General features: G+C 35.9%; 4 protein-coding genes across 6 annotated transcripts; 3 read left to right on the forward strand and 1 right to left on the reverse strand.

Moving 5' to 3' along the window:
• Nucleotides 2,778-3,879, forward strand: LOC104762808 (LOB domain-containing protein 37; the record flags this gene model as incomplete). Its single annotated transcript, XM_010486196.2, is given in 2 exon segments — nucleotides 2,778-2,966; nucleotides 3,071-3,879. Coding segments are annotated over 2 exon segments (759 nt in total). The 3' UTR covers nucleotides 3,646-3,879.
• On the forward strand, nucleotides 12,778-14,571 carry LOC104762810 (scarecrow-like protein 32). The gene is made up of 2 exons (XM_010486197.2): nucleotides 12,778-13,923; nucleotides 14,068-14,571. Exons 1-2 carry the CDS (start codon nucleotides 13,022-13,024, stop codon nucleotides 14,462-14,464), a joined length of 1,299 nt encoding a protein of 432 aa, XP_010484499.1. The 5' UTR covers nucleotides 12,778-13,021; the 3' UTR covers nucleotides 14,465-14,571.
• On the forward strand, nucleotides 14,748-16,372 carry LOC104762811. Of its 3 annotated transcripts, none has more exons than XM_010486199.2 (3): nucleotides 14,748-14,903; nucleotides 15,106-15,263; nucleotides 15,350-16,372. In XM_010486199.2, the coding sequence occupies exon 3, from the start codon at nucleotides 15,370-15,372 to the stop codon at nucleotides 16,276-16,278; it is 909 nt and encodes a 302-aa protein (XP_010484501.1). In that variant the 5' UTR covers nucleotides 14,748-14,903; nucleotides 15,106-15,263; nucleotides 15,350-15,369; the 3' UTR covers nucleotides 16,279-16,372. The 3 variants fall into 3 exon arrangements, with proteins under 3 accessions (XP_010484501.1, XP_010484502.1, XP_010484500.1); XM_010486200.2 differs by having other exon boundaries at nucleotides 15,106-15,243; XM_010486198.2 differs by lacking the exon at nucleotides 15,106-15,263.
• On the reverse strand, nucleotides 16,456-18,085 carry LOC104762812 (peroxidase 73-like). The gene is made up of 4 exons (XM_010486202.1): nucleotides 17,802-18,085; nucleotides 17,503-17,703; nucleotides 17,177-17,342; nucleotides 16,456-17,014 (listed from the first exon to the last, which is right to left on the reverse strand). The coding sequence occupies exons 1-4, from the start codon at nucleotides 18,015-18,017 to the stop codon at nucleotides 16,608-16,610; spliced, it is 990 nt and encodes a 329-aa protein (XP_010484504.1). The 5' UTR covers nucleotides 18,018-18,085; the 3' UTR covers nucleotides 16,456-16,607.

Genomic DNA, 19,007 nt, shown 5'->3' on the forward strand with positions numbered 1-19,007 from the left:
TATATATATATATATATATATGAGATATTGAAAGGAAAAAAATGGATATTTTAAGTTACGTGATTGATTAAAAATATCGACGCATATTTTTATTATTGTATAGTTAACAAAAAATATTGCATAAAACAACGAAATGTATATATAAAACAAAAAATATTGCATATTTTACTGCTGATATATATATATATATAATTGTGTGTCATGCAACTGCCTCGAACATTACTTTAGAATATTCATGAGTTTAATTATATCCTTGTTTGTTGTCCACATAAAAGAGTTGAAAATGGATTAAGAAATTACTAATTAGAGATAATCATAATCAAATGGGCCTGATTAGTTGTAAACCTCTAGGGAATTTCCTTTTATTTGTAATATAATAAGTTAATATGCCAAAATTGTACATCACGCTACGTAAGTCATGTCTCATTTGCTAAAAGACATGAAATGTCTGCTGATGTATTGAACTTTATGACCTCACTTACTTACTTCTCGAAAATATTTGTATTTTTTTAATCTTATTTCTTCCTTATTTTAGGGGTCATGGCGTCAAGCAGCCTATATTATATAACACATAAATCAAATAACCTGGTCCAAAACACGTATATGCCCATACATGATACATCAATATAAGCATTCTTTGTAGAATATAACTCATTTGAATGCATGTATCTGATTACGGGTTATTAGTTTACCTAACTTAGATAAACGGGTATGTGGAAAATTCAGGAGGAAAATGTATGCACTATATTACCTATACTTCATTTTAAAAATATTGTTTCAAGAAATTTCGGTTGATAAGATCAGAGTTCGTATTGTAGTGTGAGATCATTTCTAGCATGGATTTATGAGGTAGTGGATGTGTGTGTTCAGCTTGGAGTTACTTTTTACTTAAAAAAAAAACCATTTATTTTTACCAAAAAAAAAAAAACATTTAATTTCCTGCTGTATTTTGGATATCGAACGGCTTCAAAAATACAACGGTTAATGGGTTAGTCTGAAATCCCAGCCCATCGTATATTTAATCATCCTAAAGCCCAAATACTAAGACTGATCAATAAAATTAATAGGAAAATTTAGTTACCCAAATTCGAGTCCCACATCGTCATCCATATATTTCATTAGCTAGAAAATGTAAATATAAAACGGTTCGGTCCATTGATGAATAAAGAAAATGTTCGCCCATTAAGTTAATGGTCTTTGTGATGGGCCCCCTAATTGCTGGGGGTAAGATGGACGTCACTCTAAAGCACCAAAATGCAAACGACGACGTTTCATCAGATTGGTATAATCCCAATAAATAGGATTAAGTATGTGGGAAAAAGAAAACGTTGATTGCGTCACCCATGACATCAGTGCATGCAAAGGCTCTCTCTTTAGCTGTGTGGAGAGTGACAAAAGAAGAAGAAGACTTAAATTAAATATTAAATGATATACATTATTGTAGGTGAGGTCTCTTTAGTATGTTATAGGGTCAATAGCTTTTTTTCTTTAAGGGGTCAACTTAGAGGGTTAGTCCCCTAAATTATATCATATTTATATCCCATATAGTTTTGTCCTTTTTAGATCTTGTAATGTTCTTAATTTATATTCATATAACTAGACAGACATACACGATTGTGTAGAGGTCATGAACAAATATCAAAGCTAGGTGATTAGTGGGAATAGGGGGGGGGGGGCAAAAACACGCATCTATGCCTCTTGTATTGCATAGCATGTGACCTTATAGATTTCACATCAAAAGTTGTCATGATTATAGCAATTACCAAATCATTAAGCAAATATGGAAGCAATTATTGACGTCCTTTTTGCTAGCAAAAATCAATCGATTACTACTCTTAATTACCCTAATCAACTAAATAAAGTTGAATGATTAATGGTTTAGGAACCCGTTGAGAAAATGACCCATATATATATTTTTGAACAAATAGGAAGCTCCAATTTTACTTCACAGTTGTCATCAACTGCAAGCTGTGGATAATGTCGACGCATCTATTTCTTTTTTTTTGGGGATTATAATTATGAAGTTGAAAAAAACTAACGGCAGAGAGAAGACATAACTTTTCGCGGAAACACGGAGCCGCTCGCACCCATCATCTTGGAATCTTTTTACCACTCTCTCTAAGGTGTCACTTCACAAAACATTACCCAATCATAAAAATATTGTTTTTTGTTTAAATACGTTTTTTTTTCGTAAAAAAAATAAAATTGTAGTCATTGATAATTATAGTTTTTAAAATTTAATTGGTGTAAGTGTAAGGTTCTTCTACGGCGGCGAGCCTCACGCACCAATAGGCTTCTGGCTTCCCGTACCCTATGTCTCTTTATTACTCCCTTCTTTTTAAAATATAAGATGTTTTAGAAAAGTTTTTTGTTTCATAATATATGATGTTTTTAAGTTTCTATGCAACTTTTAGATTAGTTTAATATTTTATGTTATGTAGTATTGTTTTTGATTGGTAGAACATATTAAAAGTAAAGAATTCTTAATGTACGTGTGGGTTAAACGGAATCAGTAATTTATTATTCCAAATTAAAAAAATACCAATTTGGATTATAATATAAAGTTTAAACGTATAAATGTGTGTATATATATAAGTGGTCTTCTCTATCTTCACAAACATTTTTAGTTTCTCTCTCAATTTCGTTCTTGCTCCCAAAGCTTCTATCAAAATCTTCATTCTCCAGACCCTCAGGAACATTCAGGAGAAAACACAGAATTTAAACAACAAAGAGCAAAACCAAATTTATTTTAATTTTTTTTGAGAATCGGAAAAAAAAAAAAATGAGCTGCAATGGTTGCCGTGTTCTCCGGAAAGGTTGCAGCGAGAACTGTATCCTCCGACCATGTATTCAATGGATTGAAACCGCCGATGCTCAAGGCCACGCCACCGTCTTCGTCGCTAAATTCTTCGGTCGTGCTGGTCTCATGTCCTTTATCTCCGCCGTACCGGATTCTCAACGTCCTGGTAATTTTAAAATCCTCTCAACACTAAATCAGAGATCTAAACCGGGTTTTTTAAATTTCATCGTTCGGTTTTTTCTCATTTTTTTTTTGTTGGTTCCCGTGTAGCTTTGTTTCAGTCTTTGTTATACGAAGCTTGTGGAAGAACAGTGAATCCAGTAAACGGAGCAATCGGAATGTTATGGACTGGAAACTGGAATATTTGCCAAGCCGCGGTTGAAACGGTGCTTCGCGGCGGTTCTTTGAGACCTATCCCGGAGCTTCTCACTCACGGCGGCGGTTTCGCTGGGTTTCCATCTCCTACATCTGAAGAAGCTTCTGAGATCTGCACTGAGATGTTGAATCTTCAGCAGAATAATAATGATTCAACCGATCGTAACATCTACCATCACTCTCGGTTCTCCAGCTCTAGATCTAGATCTACCATGGATTCTTCTTCTCCTCCGAGGAAACGTAAGCGGGTAACAACATCAGAACAACAACCATCTTCGGAGCTTGATCTATCTCTGATCCCTAAATCAACAACGCCTTCTTCTACACGGCGGCGATCAGTAACACCGTCGATGAACTCGGAGGACTCTGTTACGACCACCACTACGGCGTCGTTTTGTGACAAGGGTGATGTGTTGTACGGAGGAAACGGAGGAGGTGAAACGAGCAAGCTGCTTAACCTTTTTGTTTAATTAATCCAAAAACGGCGTCGTGTTTTTGTCACTGATGATTTTAATAGTTTTTAGGGTTTAAAATGTAATTTTACACATTTTCTTCTCCTTTTTATCCCCGTGGGTAAAAAAATATATTGGACCGGCGAATTAACAACGTCGTTTTGTTCTCTCGGTTTAGAGGTTTATTATTAACCAATGTAAAACTTTTATTGAGTTCAAAAATTGATAAGTTCGATGGTGTATTTTACTACTTACTTATCTCCCAAATGTCTTCATCATCTAATATCAATGTGTCAGACTGTCAGTATATTTATAACCTTTTACTTTTGGATTTATATAGAACAAACTCGAATTAGTTCAGCATCCAAGAAGCACGATCGATCGCGAGTACTGGCTTAAATATGCAAAACCTATGTATTTGGATACTCTCAATGTGAAACTAAAAGAAGAAAAAAAAAACATATAGAATTTGAATAAAACAATTTCCTAAGGTTATTTCCCAGCCATTAGAATGGGACGATCCTACCACATTATAAATTAAACTAAAAAGAGCAAATACCAAAAACAATTGATATAGTTGGTCCGTACATAAATAGTAATACTTAAATGATGTGTGTATAATAATAATGAAGACAATAAAGTGGATATAGAAGAATATCTAAAGCATGTGGTTGGACCAAATGGTAGGAGAGGAGGCACACATGTCACGAAGGGAGCCTTTTTTGTGTTAGAGGGCGGCTTTTGGACGACGCTAAGAGCCATTTTTCACCCATGGAAGACCCTAAAACACACTCTCTTTTTTCTCCATACATATCTCTTCGTTTTTAAATTTAAATACTTTAAAACATTTGGAAACGTCGTTTTTTTTCTTTCCAATAACCAATCCCATGATTTTGGATCGACCCTCCAATCTAATCGGACGAGCCTATTTTATCAGATACAACAATGTTATATAACAAGATAAAAAATAAATACAGTACTCGCAAATAATACAATATTGCGATCACGCATGCATGCACTCTTGAGTTTCTTTGTTATTTTCTTCGCACTGATGCTTTTACTTGATTTTTACCGTGTTGTTGTTTGGTTAGGTTATTAATTCTCAGGTTCTTTTGCATGTGATTATTCCTTTTTCCCCGGTAGATGAGTTGTGTTTTATACTTGTTCTTTTCTGTATTACAAATTTTGTAGGAATAGTATGTACGAAAACCTAATTCATTATGTAAAGACAAATATAAGTTGGCCGAAAATGAAAAAAAAAAACAAGTTATATAAGTTATAGCTCGGCTCTTTTGAGATTTATTTGGCATTTTATGATAATGTTTTGCATACACTATTTATCATTAAAGGATATTATGACTTGCGACCTACAATTATTCTTCTGCCAACCATCCAATTGCAAACATTACGCAGTGGTCCACGTCAGCTTTCTTCCTTTTTCGAAAACTTTTAGTATAATTTTACGAGTTTTTTTTCCATCACGGTTTCTTGACTCCACTGTCCACAAAAATTTTAATATGACAAAATTCATATATATTATAAATCTACAGGTCAATATTTATAAATACGCTGATATAAATTTTGAAACAGAACTGTTTTTATATCAGCAAGCTATGAATTTTAAGTATTTTATTGTCTTTTTTAATCTTACTTCATTTATTTCCTTTTTTTTCATTCGGTTGTTTATTCTATTTGGCATTGTATGATATGCTGATAAAATTATCTTTACCTTCCCTGATATGAGGACGTTTATCTCCACCGATCTTGGGAACGTGATGGATGGATCCCACGTCATTCTCCATCTTTCAATCTGATCCGTCCGTCCTACTCATTTAGTTCCTTCCACCTAATTATCATTTAAAAAAAAATCAAAGACAATATCCCTTGTAAAAAGGATTTGTAATCTAGAGTGTGACATGACTATTTTTGGCGTTTTATTTATTTATTTTGTAAACTTAAAAAAGTTTATTATTTTATTAAAATAATGTAAATTTACCACCAACAAAAATATTATTTTGATTTTTATTATCAGGTCCCCAACTTCGTATTATTCAGATTTGCATCTAGATAATAACACATTACTATTAGTATACAGTACTTAACGCTAACGAAAGACTTAATAATAATAGTAACAGATTTGATCTTGTTTTACACCTAACTCAGTCATATCCAAATATGAAATCATCAACGACTTTTCTCAAGATTAAGAGATTTCGATATTAAAAAACTTTTAATGTGAAACTGAAGTCAATAATGTTAAACGGATAGGATGACTCTGACTCGTGCTGGATGTAAAAAGAAGCCGTAGTTGTAATTGGACCCTGGTAGCTGGTACTGGTAGGTCCTATTAAGTCTTTTGTCCTTCACCTTACGTATCTGAGCCCACTTGCTGCTGACTTAAAACTATTTAGCTTTTATCCATTGCATCTATAGGAATATGATTATGGTTTCTATCAAAAAGGTTATCAAATTATCATAATGAATGAACATATTTTTCATACAGATTATGAGGGGAAAAATAATTTCAATCAGTCTCACAAGTTATCAGAATGGAAAAATAAGTGTTTATAAGACCTAAGAAAGAGAGAAATGATTTGGTTTAGCTTTGTTTGTGTGCGTTTATATAATTTTTGTAGGAATTGAATTGTTGAGAAAGATTTTATAAGATGACGTACGATGATTTATCAGACAAAAGCTATGTCATAACTCACAAGTGTTGGTTTAGCCACTAATGAACAGGCAAAAATTAATAAAGGGGGTTTTTTACAAATAAACGATCCTTCGTCGTGGGAGAGTCCAAGAGACATATTGCCCCTTCAACAATTTTATTGGTCGTATCCTTAACTCTTTTCTTTTCCATCTCCTAATCGACGCACTTAGTTTTTTCATTAATACGTCATCCACTACATGTTGTTTTTTTTTTTAATTAAGAGAAAATAAATCTACTCTCTTGTTTATTGATGCCTTCCACACATGTCGGATCTGATTTAAAGTAATTAATATAGGTTTTTAAGGTTTATAATTCCATTGACTTCAGAGTGTGGGTTCTACTGTATAAGTTTTTTTTATAAGAATTTTCTCTTAAGTTTTGTCGTGATCTGCCAATTACTTGTTCATATACCGGCAAATACAACCATTTCTAATATTAGGTTACGGAATTATCAGTCAAAAACTAATAGAATTCGCAGTTGCGAGAGAAAAAAATATGTATTATTAATTGACTTTCATTTGAGATGAAATGTTCCAAGTACAACAAAACACAAGAATAACAAGATTAAGTTGAAAAAAAAAAAGAATTATTGAAACGGCGTCAGTTCACAAATTATTCAAGAGGATCGAGAATGTTCTGTCGAGTAATATGGTAAAATCTATCCAAAGGAAGAGAGGCGTAAAGAATCTGGGGACTTGGGACCAATGTAGATTTGAGAACGATGGAGACAATGACTGGACAGTGTTCTAACACGTGAAGTTCACGTGACTGTTTCCCGCATCGCCGGAACTTATATATCCAGACTTGGCATCTTTGGGCCTACAAAGGAATTGACAACTTTGACTAAATCAATCTTCCGATATTACATATACACGCAAGTTTTATATAGTAATTTGAAATCACACAGGGTATAATTGTTATATAATAACTCCATAGTCTCAATTTTATTAGTGTAACGAAGGATATAGAAATGGCCCCATATCATCAAAACCGAAATACTAGCACTAGATCTATTTAGGCCATTGCTCATATGTTTTACGTCAATTGATTTCGAACTGGCTTGGCTGTCATTAACACTCAATGTTTTCTGGGCCCATATCATTTTGTTAAGGTCCAATGATTTTTAGCCCATTAATATCTCTGTCAAAAGACTCAAAACCCTGTTATGAGAGGAAGCAGGCACTAGCCAATATAGGTCGCTTAAAATCACAATCGAGAGAGCATTAATGCTTTTGTAGATCGAATTTTTTTGCTATTAATTTTTTTTTTTTTAATGTGTGTTAGTTTACTACTAGTATATTCCTAATGTAAATATATGTACTAGTACAATTTACTTCTACTTGATTCATAGCAATAGGAGCCCAAGAGGCCAAAACGCACAGTGCACGAAACGAACTGCCTTTTCACATCGGTCTTGGCAATTGGCATATAGAGTTCTTACTCTATAACTTCATTCCTCATAGCAATTTCCTAGAAAAAGATTTCAAAAGCAATGGTCTTTTTTGAACATGAGAAGGTTAATATGACGATGGTGATATATTGATATGATAATAATCAATTGAGATGGTGAGATAAAATTCAATTCCTTTAGAGCTGCTTCAATTGAGAAGCATATTTCTGTGACAACCTGATTCTTAAGGGAACAACAACAAACAAAAATCTCTTTAGAGCAGACTACAATTATTGACTTGACGTTCAAATGAGTAGTAGAGTCATCTCATTTCAAATATGATAGATGAATTTTAAAAGCAAACCTTTGAAAGAAATTTGGATATGATCAAGATATTGTCGGCCTCCCTGAAGAATATATGGATCCATGTAACGTGTTTCCAAAGCACAAAGCATTAAAAGAAATCCTGAATATGTTGCATCTCCATCCAGATCTGCCTGCATTCAAGGGGGTGGCGATAGTAAGTATTAAAAAGGTTTAACAGATAAAGACATAGACCAATGTAGAAAATACAAGAAGTATAGAGTCTATATATAATAATAATATGGGTTAAGAGAAAAAAAAAGAATTCACGAGATGGCCGATCTCATCTCTGAACCAGAAAAAAGTTGTATACCTCCTTGTGATCTGGATTGCTCTGTAGCCTAGTTAATGACGCTTTAGTTATTTCCTAAATCTTCCACAGCAGTATAGGTAGATGCATGAGTTACAGCTTCAAGCCCCTAGTCTAACATTCCAATCAACCAAAACCTTCAATACAACAACTTCTCATTCAAAACGATGGCACCCTTCACTTAATCAATTGCGAGAGTCTCTCTTCAAAATTCACTTTGCCTTGATCTTCTTCTCGGTTATCTCACCATCCACTATACTACGAATCTCAACATCAATCGAATCGAACGGTCAGAATCCAATTTTTGTAGGGCATCGGTCAGAAAGATAGATGGATATTTGTTACTATTTAACCAAAGAAAAAGGAAATCTGTTTATCTAACCAACGGCTAGTTTCCTTTCTTTTTATTATTGGTGTTTCCAAATAGATAAGGCAAAAAGGAAATTGTATCTAACCTTTATCAGATGAGTAGGAGGAATCCGCTGATCTCAGTGAATCAAAATACGATTAATGATGGGCCTAGAGAGTCTTAATGGGCTGTTTAGTTGAGCCTATCACAGTATTTTAACCAAAGGAAAAAAAAAATGGAAATTGGTTTATCTATGTATTATATTTTAAAATAAAAGATAAATTTCAGTGTCTTTCTTCTTCTTCTTTTTTTTTTTTTTTTTTGGTCAAAAACACTTTTTTAAAATTGACTCTTAGCAATATGATGAGCCCTCCAAGACCACTGCTTCATCCAGTTGTACTAAGGACTGATCACGAATAGCACTTGCCAAACCACAGTGCGCAAAACGAATTGCTTTTTCATACCGGTCTTGTCCATTATTGGCGTATAGAGTTTCTTATTACATAAGTGGTAGTGACCACTCCAGAGCTTATAGAGCACGTGACTAAGACAAGAATTAGAGTGATGAATAGTAATAAATATCTCGTCTCATCAAAACTACCAAACGAATTTTTATAGCTGATCAGATTGACATATTAGACTCTTATGGTCGACAATGTTGTATTTGTCGTGGTGTCTATCTATTTCAACATCGGGTAATGAAACCACACCAAACCCTAAAATGTCCTCTAGTCCCTGTTATCTCAAGGCTATGGAATCCTCCCCCAACATTTGATTTGATGCCCCCACCTAGTAATATATATATTCTTAATTTGGTTTGTTATTTTCTCATTAATATTGTCTTGCACAAGCAAAAATATAATTTGTGCCATTAGGCGTAGTAAAATCACACATAATATTTTTTAATAACTGTAGCAAATATGAATTCCCCTGGTCTAAATATAAGTAAACTTAGGGCATCTCCATTGGTAAGTATCTTACCTGATCCTTAGGTAAAAAAACACAAAAAAATAAATGTAAATTCTGTATTAAGCTGAGGATTAACTCTTATGTAAGGATTTTTAGAAATTTATAAGGACCATACGTGTTTCATTCTGATTGGGTGAAAAATTAGAGAAAACCAAAAAAAAAAAAAATTTGACGCGTTTTTTCTTCTTTCTTTTTCTCTCTCTCGTTATATGGCGAAACGAAAGACGAAAATTGATTTGAGATCGATTTGGGAGGAGAATCGAGAAGAATTGGGAAAGAAACTCGTCTTTACTCCGCCGTAATCAGCATCTACACCGTGGCTGGAAAATCAATAATCAATCAGAGTTTTGTTGGTGGATGGATCTCGGAGATGAAGAGTTTCGTGAACCAAATCGATTTGGTATGATGAAACGATGCTCCAATTAGAGCGAATAAGGTCTGTTCTTCTTAAATCTTCCATTTGTTTTTCTTTTCTTATGGATCCGACAATGTACTCACATGTCTCTTTTTGGTAGCTAGGTCTGACGTCGCAGCTGCAAAAAGGTCTCTCTCTGTATATCTTGTAAATTATCAATTTTGCAAATTTATCTTTGATTCTGTATAGTTTTTTATTGAATTTTTGAAACCTTGTTGTGATATTTGCTCTATAGAGCGAAGAAGAGAGAAAGCTCTCACGAAACTTGTTATGTTATGTTATGTCTAGCTGATGCTATATATGATGTTTGTGATAAATGTTTGTTAGTTGCTCCCTGTGATGAATGCTTCTTAGATATAGATTAGGTTTCTGTCTACATCATACTTATTGATTGTGATAAATGTTTATTAGTCTCTTGTTATTGATTGCTAACCACAACTTCTAGTTTCACATTTAATCCTTCCACCACTAACAACAACTTGTAGTTTCACATTTAATCCTTCCTCCACTAACCACGACTTGTTATATATGATACACCAATACCTTAACATTCTGATTTCACACTTAACCCTTCTTCTCTCCTTTGATCTTTCATTCGGCTTTCATACTTAACCCTTCCTCTCTCATTTGATCTTTCACACGGTTATGGATTCATTTAGTCAATCTTCAAGCTTTTTAAACCTCTTAACTAGTCAACAACCAAATCTGTATGAGAGTTTTCCACCTAGTATAGAGCTTGGAACATCATCAGAAGTCCCTGTCTTTAGTACCCTAGATGAAGATAAACCTAAGGAGCGTTTGAGCAGAAGGAAATGGTCTCACACAGAAGACGTGTTGCTCATCGGTGTTTGGCTCAACACTAGTAAGGATGCAATAGTGGCAAATGATCAAAAAGGTGGCCATTTTTGGGAATGTATTACAGCTTATTATGGTGCAAGTCCTAAGCTAGCTGGTCTGGACAAGAGAGAGCCCACTCACTGTAAACAAAGGTGGCAGAAGATCAACGAACAAGTCTGCAAGTTCGTAGGAAGCTATGAGGCTGCTACGAAAGCAAAATCAAGTGGCCAGAATGAGGATGATGTCATGAAATTGGCTTACGAAATCTTCTTCAACGATTACAAGGTGAAGTTCACCCTTGAGCATGCTTGGAGAGAGCTTTGACATGACCAAAAATGGTGTGGTTCTTCTACTAAAGGGGTTGCAGCGACAAAAAGAAGAAAGTGCAACAACAGTTCTGCAAGCTCCGCAGGGAAAAGTCATGGAGAGGAAGATTCACTTACTCGTCCTCCTGGTGTTAAGGCTGCAAAGGGAAAAGGAAAAAGAAACAACAACAATACAAGCACTGTCGATGAAGAGAAGGAGAAGGCTCTTTTGGAGTTTCAGATGTTGGAGCTTGCGAGGATGTATGAGATGAAGCAAAATGATTTTGCTCTGAAAGAGAAGGCTTTTGCTTTGCAAGAGAAGCAAAGTAAGCATTGTATGCTTGAAAATCTACTTGCAAAAACGGAGCCACTGAATGAAACAAAAAAGGCTTTACAAGAGAAGTTAATTAATGACATGTTGTCATGAAATCAGTTTGAGAGTTTATGAACTAGGAGGTTAATGTATGTTGTTTTTTCAGTTTCGGTTTAATGTAATCGGTTTAATTTTTGATGTTTGCTTCAGCTTTTTTACTTTGAGAAGTTTCGGTTTAAGGTAATCTTGAATGAATATGCTCTTGTTTGAGTTTGTGTTCTGTTTCGGTTTGAGTTTTTGTTTGAGCATGAGTTCTTGTTTGAGTTTGGTTTGAATTTCTGTTTGATTGATTATGTTTCATTTTGTGTTGTTGCCTGAGGGTTGCGGGTTTGAGCGGTGATCTGACAGATGCAGAGGAATGAATATAGAAACAATTCAATGAGACCAAATTGATTCAACATCCGAGAGCAACAACAAGCGTGTACTCAGCACCAACAAGGCAAGATCAACTTCATCACCACCAACAAGGCAAGATCAACTTCAACTTCATTGCTCATGTCATGGTTTGTGCTTGTACTCTTGTACTCAGGTTTTTTCTTTTAAGTTCAACTTCAAGTTTGTATGAATGCAATTTTTTTTTCCATGTTTTACTTGTCAAATAAATTCTCAGACTTTTTTAAAATAGAATGCTAAGAAATTTGTTAAGAACTTTACCATTGGAGAGATAATTTTGATTGTTTCTCACAAAAGTTTTTAGCTGAAAAATTTGTACTTTTTACAGTTAAAAAACTGCTTAGAAATTTCCTAAGAAATTTACAAATGGAGATGACCTTAGTGACAAAACAATGTTTTAAGTACTGAGGTTCTCACCTAAGCAACTTTTCTTTGGTTTTTTTTTCTCCAATAAATAACTATTCAAACTAGTATAAAGTAACGTATACCTATTTTTGGAACGTACGAGAACTTGGAAGGCGAGACAGAGACCACGTAAGAAAATTACGAACTTTAACGAATGATAGATAATTTTGACCATATATACATAGAGATACCACCATAAATGCAGCAGACTACAATAACCTAAATTGAGCTATTTCAGACATATTTAACGCCTATATGAATTAAGACCCAGAGAAACGAAAACGAAAGCACATGACCAGAGAGCAAAAAGCTGCATACCTATGGTTTTGTCTCGTTTTGAGGATCAAACGGTGCGTTTCATATTGATAAGGTACTACTCAATATGTCTCGTCTCTTTCTTCCTTCTTGCCTTCAACACTCTGTCATCCTCTTTCTTTGTTTTCTTTTGCTCTTTTATACTCTTAAAAACTCTGTTTTGCATTTACTATTATTCTCATCCTTTGTAATTGCCTTCATCTTCTTTCTCTTTTACGTTCTTTCTGTTCCATATCTCTAGCTAGCTATATCATACAATTATGAATACGACCCGGATTCTAAACCCGACCCGACCCCTTTGGCCCGGTTTCTCTTCTTCCAAATCTCTCTGCGCCGATGCCAACTGCATGGAGCAGCTTCTTCTCCACTGCGCAAACGCCATCGAATCAAACGACGCCACGTTGGCTCAACAGATCATTTGGGTCCTCAACAACCTCGCTTCACCAGACGGAGACTCTACTCAGAGACTCGCTTTCTCCTTCCTCCGCGCGTTGATGTCACGCGCCGCCTCCAAAATCCCGGCGTTCGCTTTTCTTTCAGTCGCTGCTACCGCTGCTTCCTTCTCCCGGAAAACGCTTCACCGCTTCTCCGTCATAGAGCTAGCGGAGTTCGTAGACCTATCTCCGTGGCACCGTTTCGGGTTCATAGCCGCGAACGCTGCAATCCTCGACGCCGTCGAAGGTTACTCTTCCATTCACATCGTTGACTTAAGTTTGACTCACTGCATGCAAATGCCTACTCTTATAGACTCCATGGCAAACAAACTCCACAAACAACCCCTTCCACTTCTCAAACTCACCGTCATCGCTTCCGACGACGAATCTCATCCGCCTCCATTGCTCGGGATCTCATACGAGGAGCTTGGTTCGAAGCTAGTAAACTTTGCGACCACACGTAACATAGCAATGGAGTTTAGAATCATTTCTTCTTCTTACTCCGACGGTCTCTCCTCCCTTATCGAACAACTACGAAACGACCCTTTCGTCTTTAATGAAGCTCTCGTTGTTAACTGCCACATGATGCTTCATTACATTCCCGAAGAAACCTTAACTTCGAATCCTACCCGATCAGTTTTCTTGAAAGAGCTTCGAGACCTAAACCCTACGATCGTAACCCTAATCGATGAAGACGCGGATTTCACCTCCACTAATCTTATCTCCAGGTTTATATTTATTTGGGTTGCATAATTAGAACTTAAAAGAATGTTTGACCTTATTATGATGGGAATGAAAAAAAAGAAAGAGTTTCCATGATATTGACATATGAAAGTGATACATACGAGTAAATGTGTGCTCAAATGTTTCAGGTTAAGGTCTCTCTACAACTACATGTGGATTCCTTACGACACAGCCGACATGTTTTGGACACGTGGCAGCGAGCAAAGACAGTGGTACGAGGCGGATGTAAGTTGGAAGATAGATAACGTGATAGCCAAGGAAGGTGCGGAGAGAGTGGAGAGATTGGAGCCCAAGAGCCGGTGGTTCGAGCGGATGAGGGAAGCTAAGTTTGCGGGAGTTGGGTTCGGCGAGGTGGTGGCTACGGAGGCTAAAACAATGCTGGAGGAACACGCCACCGGTTGGGGAATGAAGAGAGATGTTGACGAAGATGATGACGTGGAACGTTTTGTGCTGACGTGGAAGGGACACAGTGTTGTGTTTGCCTCGGCTTGGGCACCAATTAATGGCGTTGCTGATCTTACATAGACCTTACATTGGATAATGATGCTTATCTTATCCTAATTAAGGATTAATGCTCAGTAGTATTGTAGTATTAAAGTGTAGGGAAATTTAGCCCGACTCGTAGTGTCTGAATGGGCTGACATTCAAAGTTTTACTTTTGCAAATAAAGCAACATGATTGGTCCGTTAGCTAACTCTCCAGCTGGAGTATATTGTTTTTGCACGTGCCTCGTTGACTAAACGTTGACTCTCTCAAAACAGAAGCTTCTTAAAAAAAAAAACCAAAAGGAAATTAGAATATGCGATCTATTCGGTCTAAATTTTTTCCCAAAAATCCCTCTCTTTGTTTTTTATTTTTATTTTTCCACTCCTCCAAGTCGCGATTGAAATCGAGAGTTTCATTACTGTTCTTCCAGTTCAAAGCTCAATTCAACTGTTTCGTCTCTCGTCTTCTTCTTCTCAAGGTTAGTTAAATTTTTTTGGATGTTTCACTTTTTTATGGGCTCTCTGTGAATTTTTCCGAATCTGGTAATCTGTAGGATAGAATTCAAGTTTCACTATTCATGACTGAGAAAAGAAACTGTAGCGTTTATAATTTTCTGTTCTTGTTGTTTCTCTCGGGAATCGAAAAATGGGATTTTTATTTTCTTTATTGTGTGTTGGTAGGTTACTGTTCATATTGTGTGTGTTTCGTTCGGGAGAGATTTTACACATGGAATCATATCAATGAAGTTGAAAAAGTTACTTATTTCGACGATTTACAATCTGGGTTTCGTAATTCAGATCTCAATTCGACAACTTTTTGTGTGTATTCGTTACTTGGGGTTGACCTCATTATCTCGTGATTTGACTTATATACGGATCCCAGATTCAGTAATTTTTTTTAAAAAAAATTGGGTTTTTTTTTTAGGGAAATTCGAGGGACCCAAAATGCCAACGAGTCAGCATCATGTCGTTAGAACAGACATTTCGGAGTTAAAATCTCAGATTGAGAAGAAGATTGGTCGGGTCAAAACTGAGACTTACCTTAATCTCTTGTCGAAGTTCTTGACTTTGAAGATCAGCAAATCTGATTTCGATAAGCTTATCGTTGCGACGGTGAAGAAGGAGAATGTAAGTCTACACAACGCTTTGCTGAGAGGGATTCTTAGGAATGTTTGTTTGTCAAAGACACCTCCGTTGATAAAGAATGGTATAGAGAAGAAGAAGCCATTACATGGTTTCCAATCTTTGTGCAAAGACCTTCCTAAATCGCCTCGTAAAGGAAGGACTCGTCGGAGGTTTAAAGATGGTAATAATGTTATTAGCAAAGGGAAGAGTCAGATCACTGAGGTTGTTTCTTCTAGTGGTAGACAACAATGGTCAATGGAAGATGGTGAAGAAGTTGACCAGTTGATTCGTTGTTGGAGAAGTCAACCTATTGAACCTCCTCTTGGTGTTAATTTTAGGGATGTGATAAAGAAACAACATTGTATAGGGACTTGTTGTTACTCCTCTGGTGAGCTTCCTGACTCTGTTTCTTTAAAGAAGAAACTCGAAGATGGCTTGGGAATAATGGAGGAAGGATTAGAGGTTTCGGTCGGGTTTTCTAACTTGTTAAACGCAGGGCTTGATGTTTTCCTGAAGAGATTGATCAAACCGTGTCTTGAGTTAGCAGCTTCAAGGTCTAGAAGTAGCCAAGGAGAAGTATACTCTTCAGCATTTTCTCTAGTAGATCTTCAAGTAGCCATGGAGTTAAACCCGTCACTACTCGGGGAAGATTGGCCTGAAAAGCTCGAGAAGATCCGGTTTGTCAAACCAGATTTGCCTGCAGATTCAGACAGGCTACTAACCCTATAACTAGATAGATGTGATTCTTCCATTACAGATTTTGTGTTTTTGAACATCTTTATTAGATTATGTGTATATATATATATATGTCTTGGTTTGTATTTATTTGTTGTATGCTTAGGTTGGGTTTTTTTTTTAATAAGATAATATTACAGCCAAATTAATAAATAAAAAGGGTATAAAAATTGTTAATTTTTAATTTTTTTTCAGAAATACACGAAGCAAAAAAACAAACAGAAAACACCAACAAAAATAATTCATAGTTCATCAAAGACACAAATCTCGATCAAACAAAAAAGAAAAAGGGAAAAAATCAGTTTTGTTTCTGATTCCCTCTCTTAGTTAAACACGCCACAGTCGCGACGGATGTTACCGTTGCGTCTAGTCTTAACTCCAACGCGGCCGAGTTTGGTCATAGCGGTCACAAACGCCTTGTTGAAAGCAACAGAGTTCTTGGCCCAAGCATCAACGGTGGGCCTTGAGCGACCATCGGTGAAGAGAACTTGGTCGGAAGTGAAGAGTCCTTTGCCTTGTTGCAGATTCTTGAAGTAAAGGTTGTCGAACTTTCTTGGAGTGGTTGGGTCCATGTTGATGGCAATTCTTGGGTCAACCTTCTTGGGACAAGCCAATTGAAGTTCTTTAGCGTAGGCCTTGTTTAGAGTTGGGTCAACAGAGTGAGTACGGTTAAAGTTGTAGATTCTGTTGAAAACTTTGCCACAATGGGCGAATCCAAGTGTGTGAGCCGCTGCATTGTTTAAAAAGAAAAAAACTTAGATTAGATTCGGTTTTGTTCATAACTAAACTGACCAGCAATTTATATATAAACAAATTAAACCAAATAAACCATACAAAAACCAAACCATATACTTGAGTATCCACTTCAAAATATTACTGAGTGAGTTGTTACCTGAAAGAGCGATCATGTCCTCTTGGGTAAGTTTGTTTTTAGCAAAAAGCTTGTTAAGTTCTGTAACTTTGTCATTTGGCCCTGGCAAGTTTCCAGTAACGCTAGCTGCAGTCGACACCAAACCATCAAACCTTCCGAGTTCCACTGGGTACGACGGTCCTCCGGCCTAAATACATCGTAAAACATTAAAACTACATTTAATCTGTTGTTGTATAATAGATAAGCAAATCTTTTTACACATAACTATAAAGTTCTGTGTATTTTTACGTATAATTTCCCAAAAATATTGTATATAATAGAAAGAAAATGAAATCTATATAACGTACCGCAACAACAACATCTCGGGTGGCTAAAGTAAGAATATCAGCACAAGAAATCTTGTTTCTGCAACTTGGGATTGCGTCAAGAGCTTTCTTGGCTTTGATCACAACGTCAAATCCATCTCCAGCCAATGACACATTGTCTGGATGATCCTTCTCAGCTTTGTTCGTAGGCGTTGACTGAATCATGACCGACGCATCACATCCCTATATATACATACAAACCAACCAAAATAATTAAGAAACCATCGTATGAAAAGTTTCAAATACAAAATACAAAAGATTAACAAAAGTTTGAGTATTACATTGACGAAGCAATCGTGGAAGAAGAGACGGAGGGTAGCTGGGATGGTGACGAAGGTCTGCTTGACTTTTTGTTGGACGACTGTTCTCACGATCTGTTCAACATTCGGACATGAGTTTCCGTAGAAATTGGTTTTGAGCTGAGCAGTGGCTGTGTCCGGGAACATGGAGATGGTGAGACTAAGAGCCACGACTAGAACCAGACCGAACCGCGCCATTTCGTCGGAAAAATGAAAGTTGTTGTGTTTTTAGGCGAGAGAGATTGTCTGAGTCGTGAGAAACGAAGAAACTATGGAATTGTATTTATAGGAATGGTACATTGGACTTTATAAAAAAATATGATTTAACAAAGTTGTACGTGTTTGGAAGAAGTTTTCAAATTTGGCCGATTCATATATATAACTTGGAGCCACGTTCTTGGTGATGGCCGACGAGTTGTTTCTTCAGTAATATGGGTTTTCCAATTAGTGGTAAAAGAATTTGAGTTATTTTAATCGTTGACTTTATAGAATGTGTGCGTGTTTACTTCTTCTAGTATAATTCTATTTTGGGCCAACTTTGGAAATTTGACTTCTACAGGCTTTTTCAGTGTTTCATGTATTCAGGCCCATGGACATAAAAAGTACTTTTGATAAGATAAGTTAGAGAAATTTAAATACTTTTTTGATGGGTCCATATCTCAGCCTCAGGGAATCTAAAAAAAGGTCTCTAGCAACAAGAAACATGCCACTTGGGCAATCTAAAGATACTCTCAAACGTGACCTTCGTGGCTTCGTGCAGAGCAAAAATAGCAACAATTTGTATTTTTGTAGAATTTATAGGATTACTAAGTGACCAAAAATATCATCTACGTCCATTTTCATATAATTCTTGTACAATTTATAAATTGAAATTGTTGACAAAAAGAAACAGTGTAGTTGATTTGATAAATAAAAGAGGGAATAAATGTGAAAAGAGAGTGCTTTTACGCTTTTATAAAACTCGAAGTCGAAACTTTTATGTCAGTAAAAGAATAAGGGACGTTTTACAAGCTCGAGATGTCACCCATTGGTTATCATAATTACCCTTAGTGTTAGTGACACGTAACTGGAAGAAAACACTTGTTTAATCATCTTATTACACTTTCCAACTAGAAATAATCAAGCTCTCGTGATTATGAAATGGGAAACCCGAGGTTCAGAATTCCAGAGGGCCGTGATCCTTGATTT

The sequence above is a fragment of the Camelina sativa genome, chromosome 18 (assembly GCF_000633955.1).
Source record: "Camelina sativa cultivar DH55 chromosome 18, Cs, whole genome shotgun sequence".
In the NCBI taxonomy this organism is placed as follows: domain Eukaryota; kingdom Viridiplantae; phylum Streptophyta; class Magnoliopsida; order Brassicales; family Brassicaceae; genus Camelina; species Camelina sativa.

What these genes read in the sequence shown, in the direction of transcription:
- LOC104762811 (XM_010486199.2), top strand. Translation starts at nt 15,370, where the DNA reads ATGCCAACGAGTCAGCATCATGTCGTTAGAACAGACATTTCGGAGTTA.
- LOC104762812 (XM_010486202.1), bottom strand. Translation starts at nt 18,017, where the DNA reads ATGGCGCGGTTCGGTCTGGTTCTAGTCGTGGCTCTTAGTCTCACCATC. An exon ending in TCCACGATTGCTTCGTCAAT is followed by an intron (nt 17,704 to 17,801) that starts GTAATACTCAAA and finishes ATGTATATATAG; the next exon opens with GGATGTGATGCGTCGGTCAT. An exon ending in CCCGAGATGTTGTTGTTGCG is followed by an intron (nt 17,343 to 17,502) that starts GTACGTTATATA and finishes CGATGTATTTAG; the next exon opens with GCCGGAGGACCGTCGTACCC.
- LOC104762810 (XM_010486197.2), top strand. Translation starts at nt 13,022, where the DNA reads ATGAATACGACCCGGATTCTAAACCCGACCCGACCCCTTTGGCCCGGT. An exon ending in TCCACTAATCTTATCTCCAG is followed by an intron (nt 13,924 to 14,067) that starts GTTTATATTTAT and finishes CAAATGTTTCAG; the next exon opens with GTTAAGGTCTCTCTACAACT.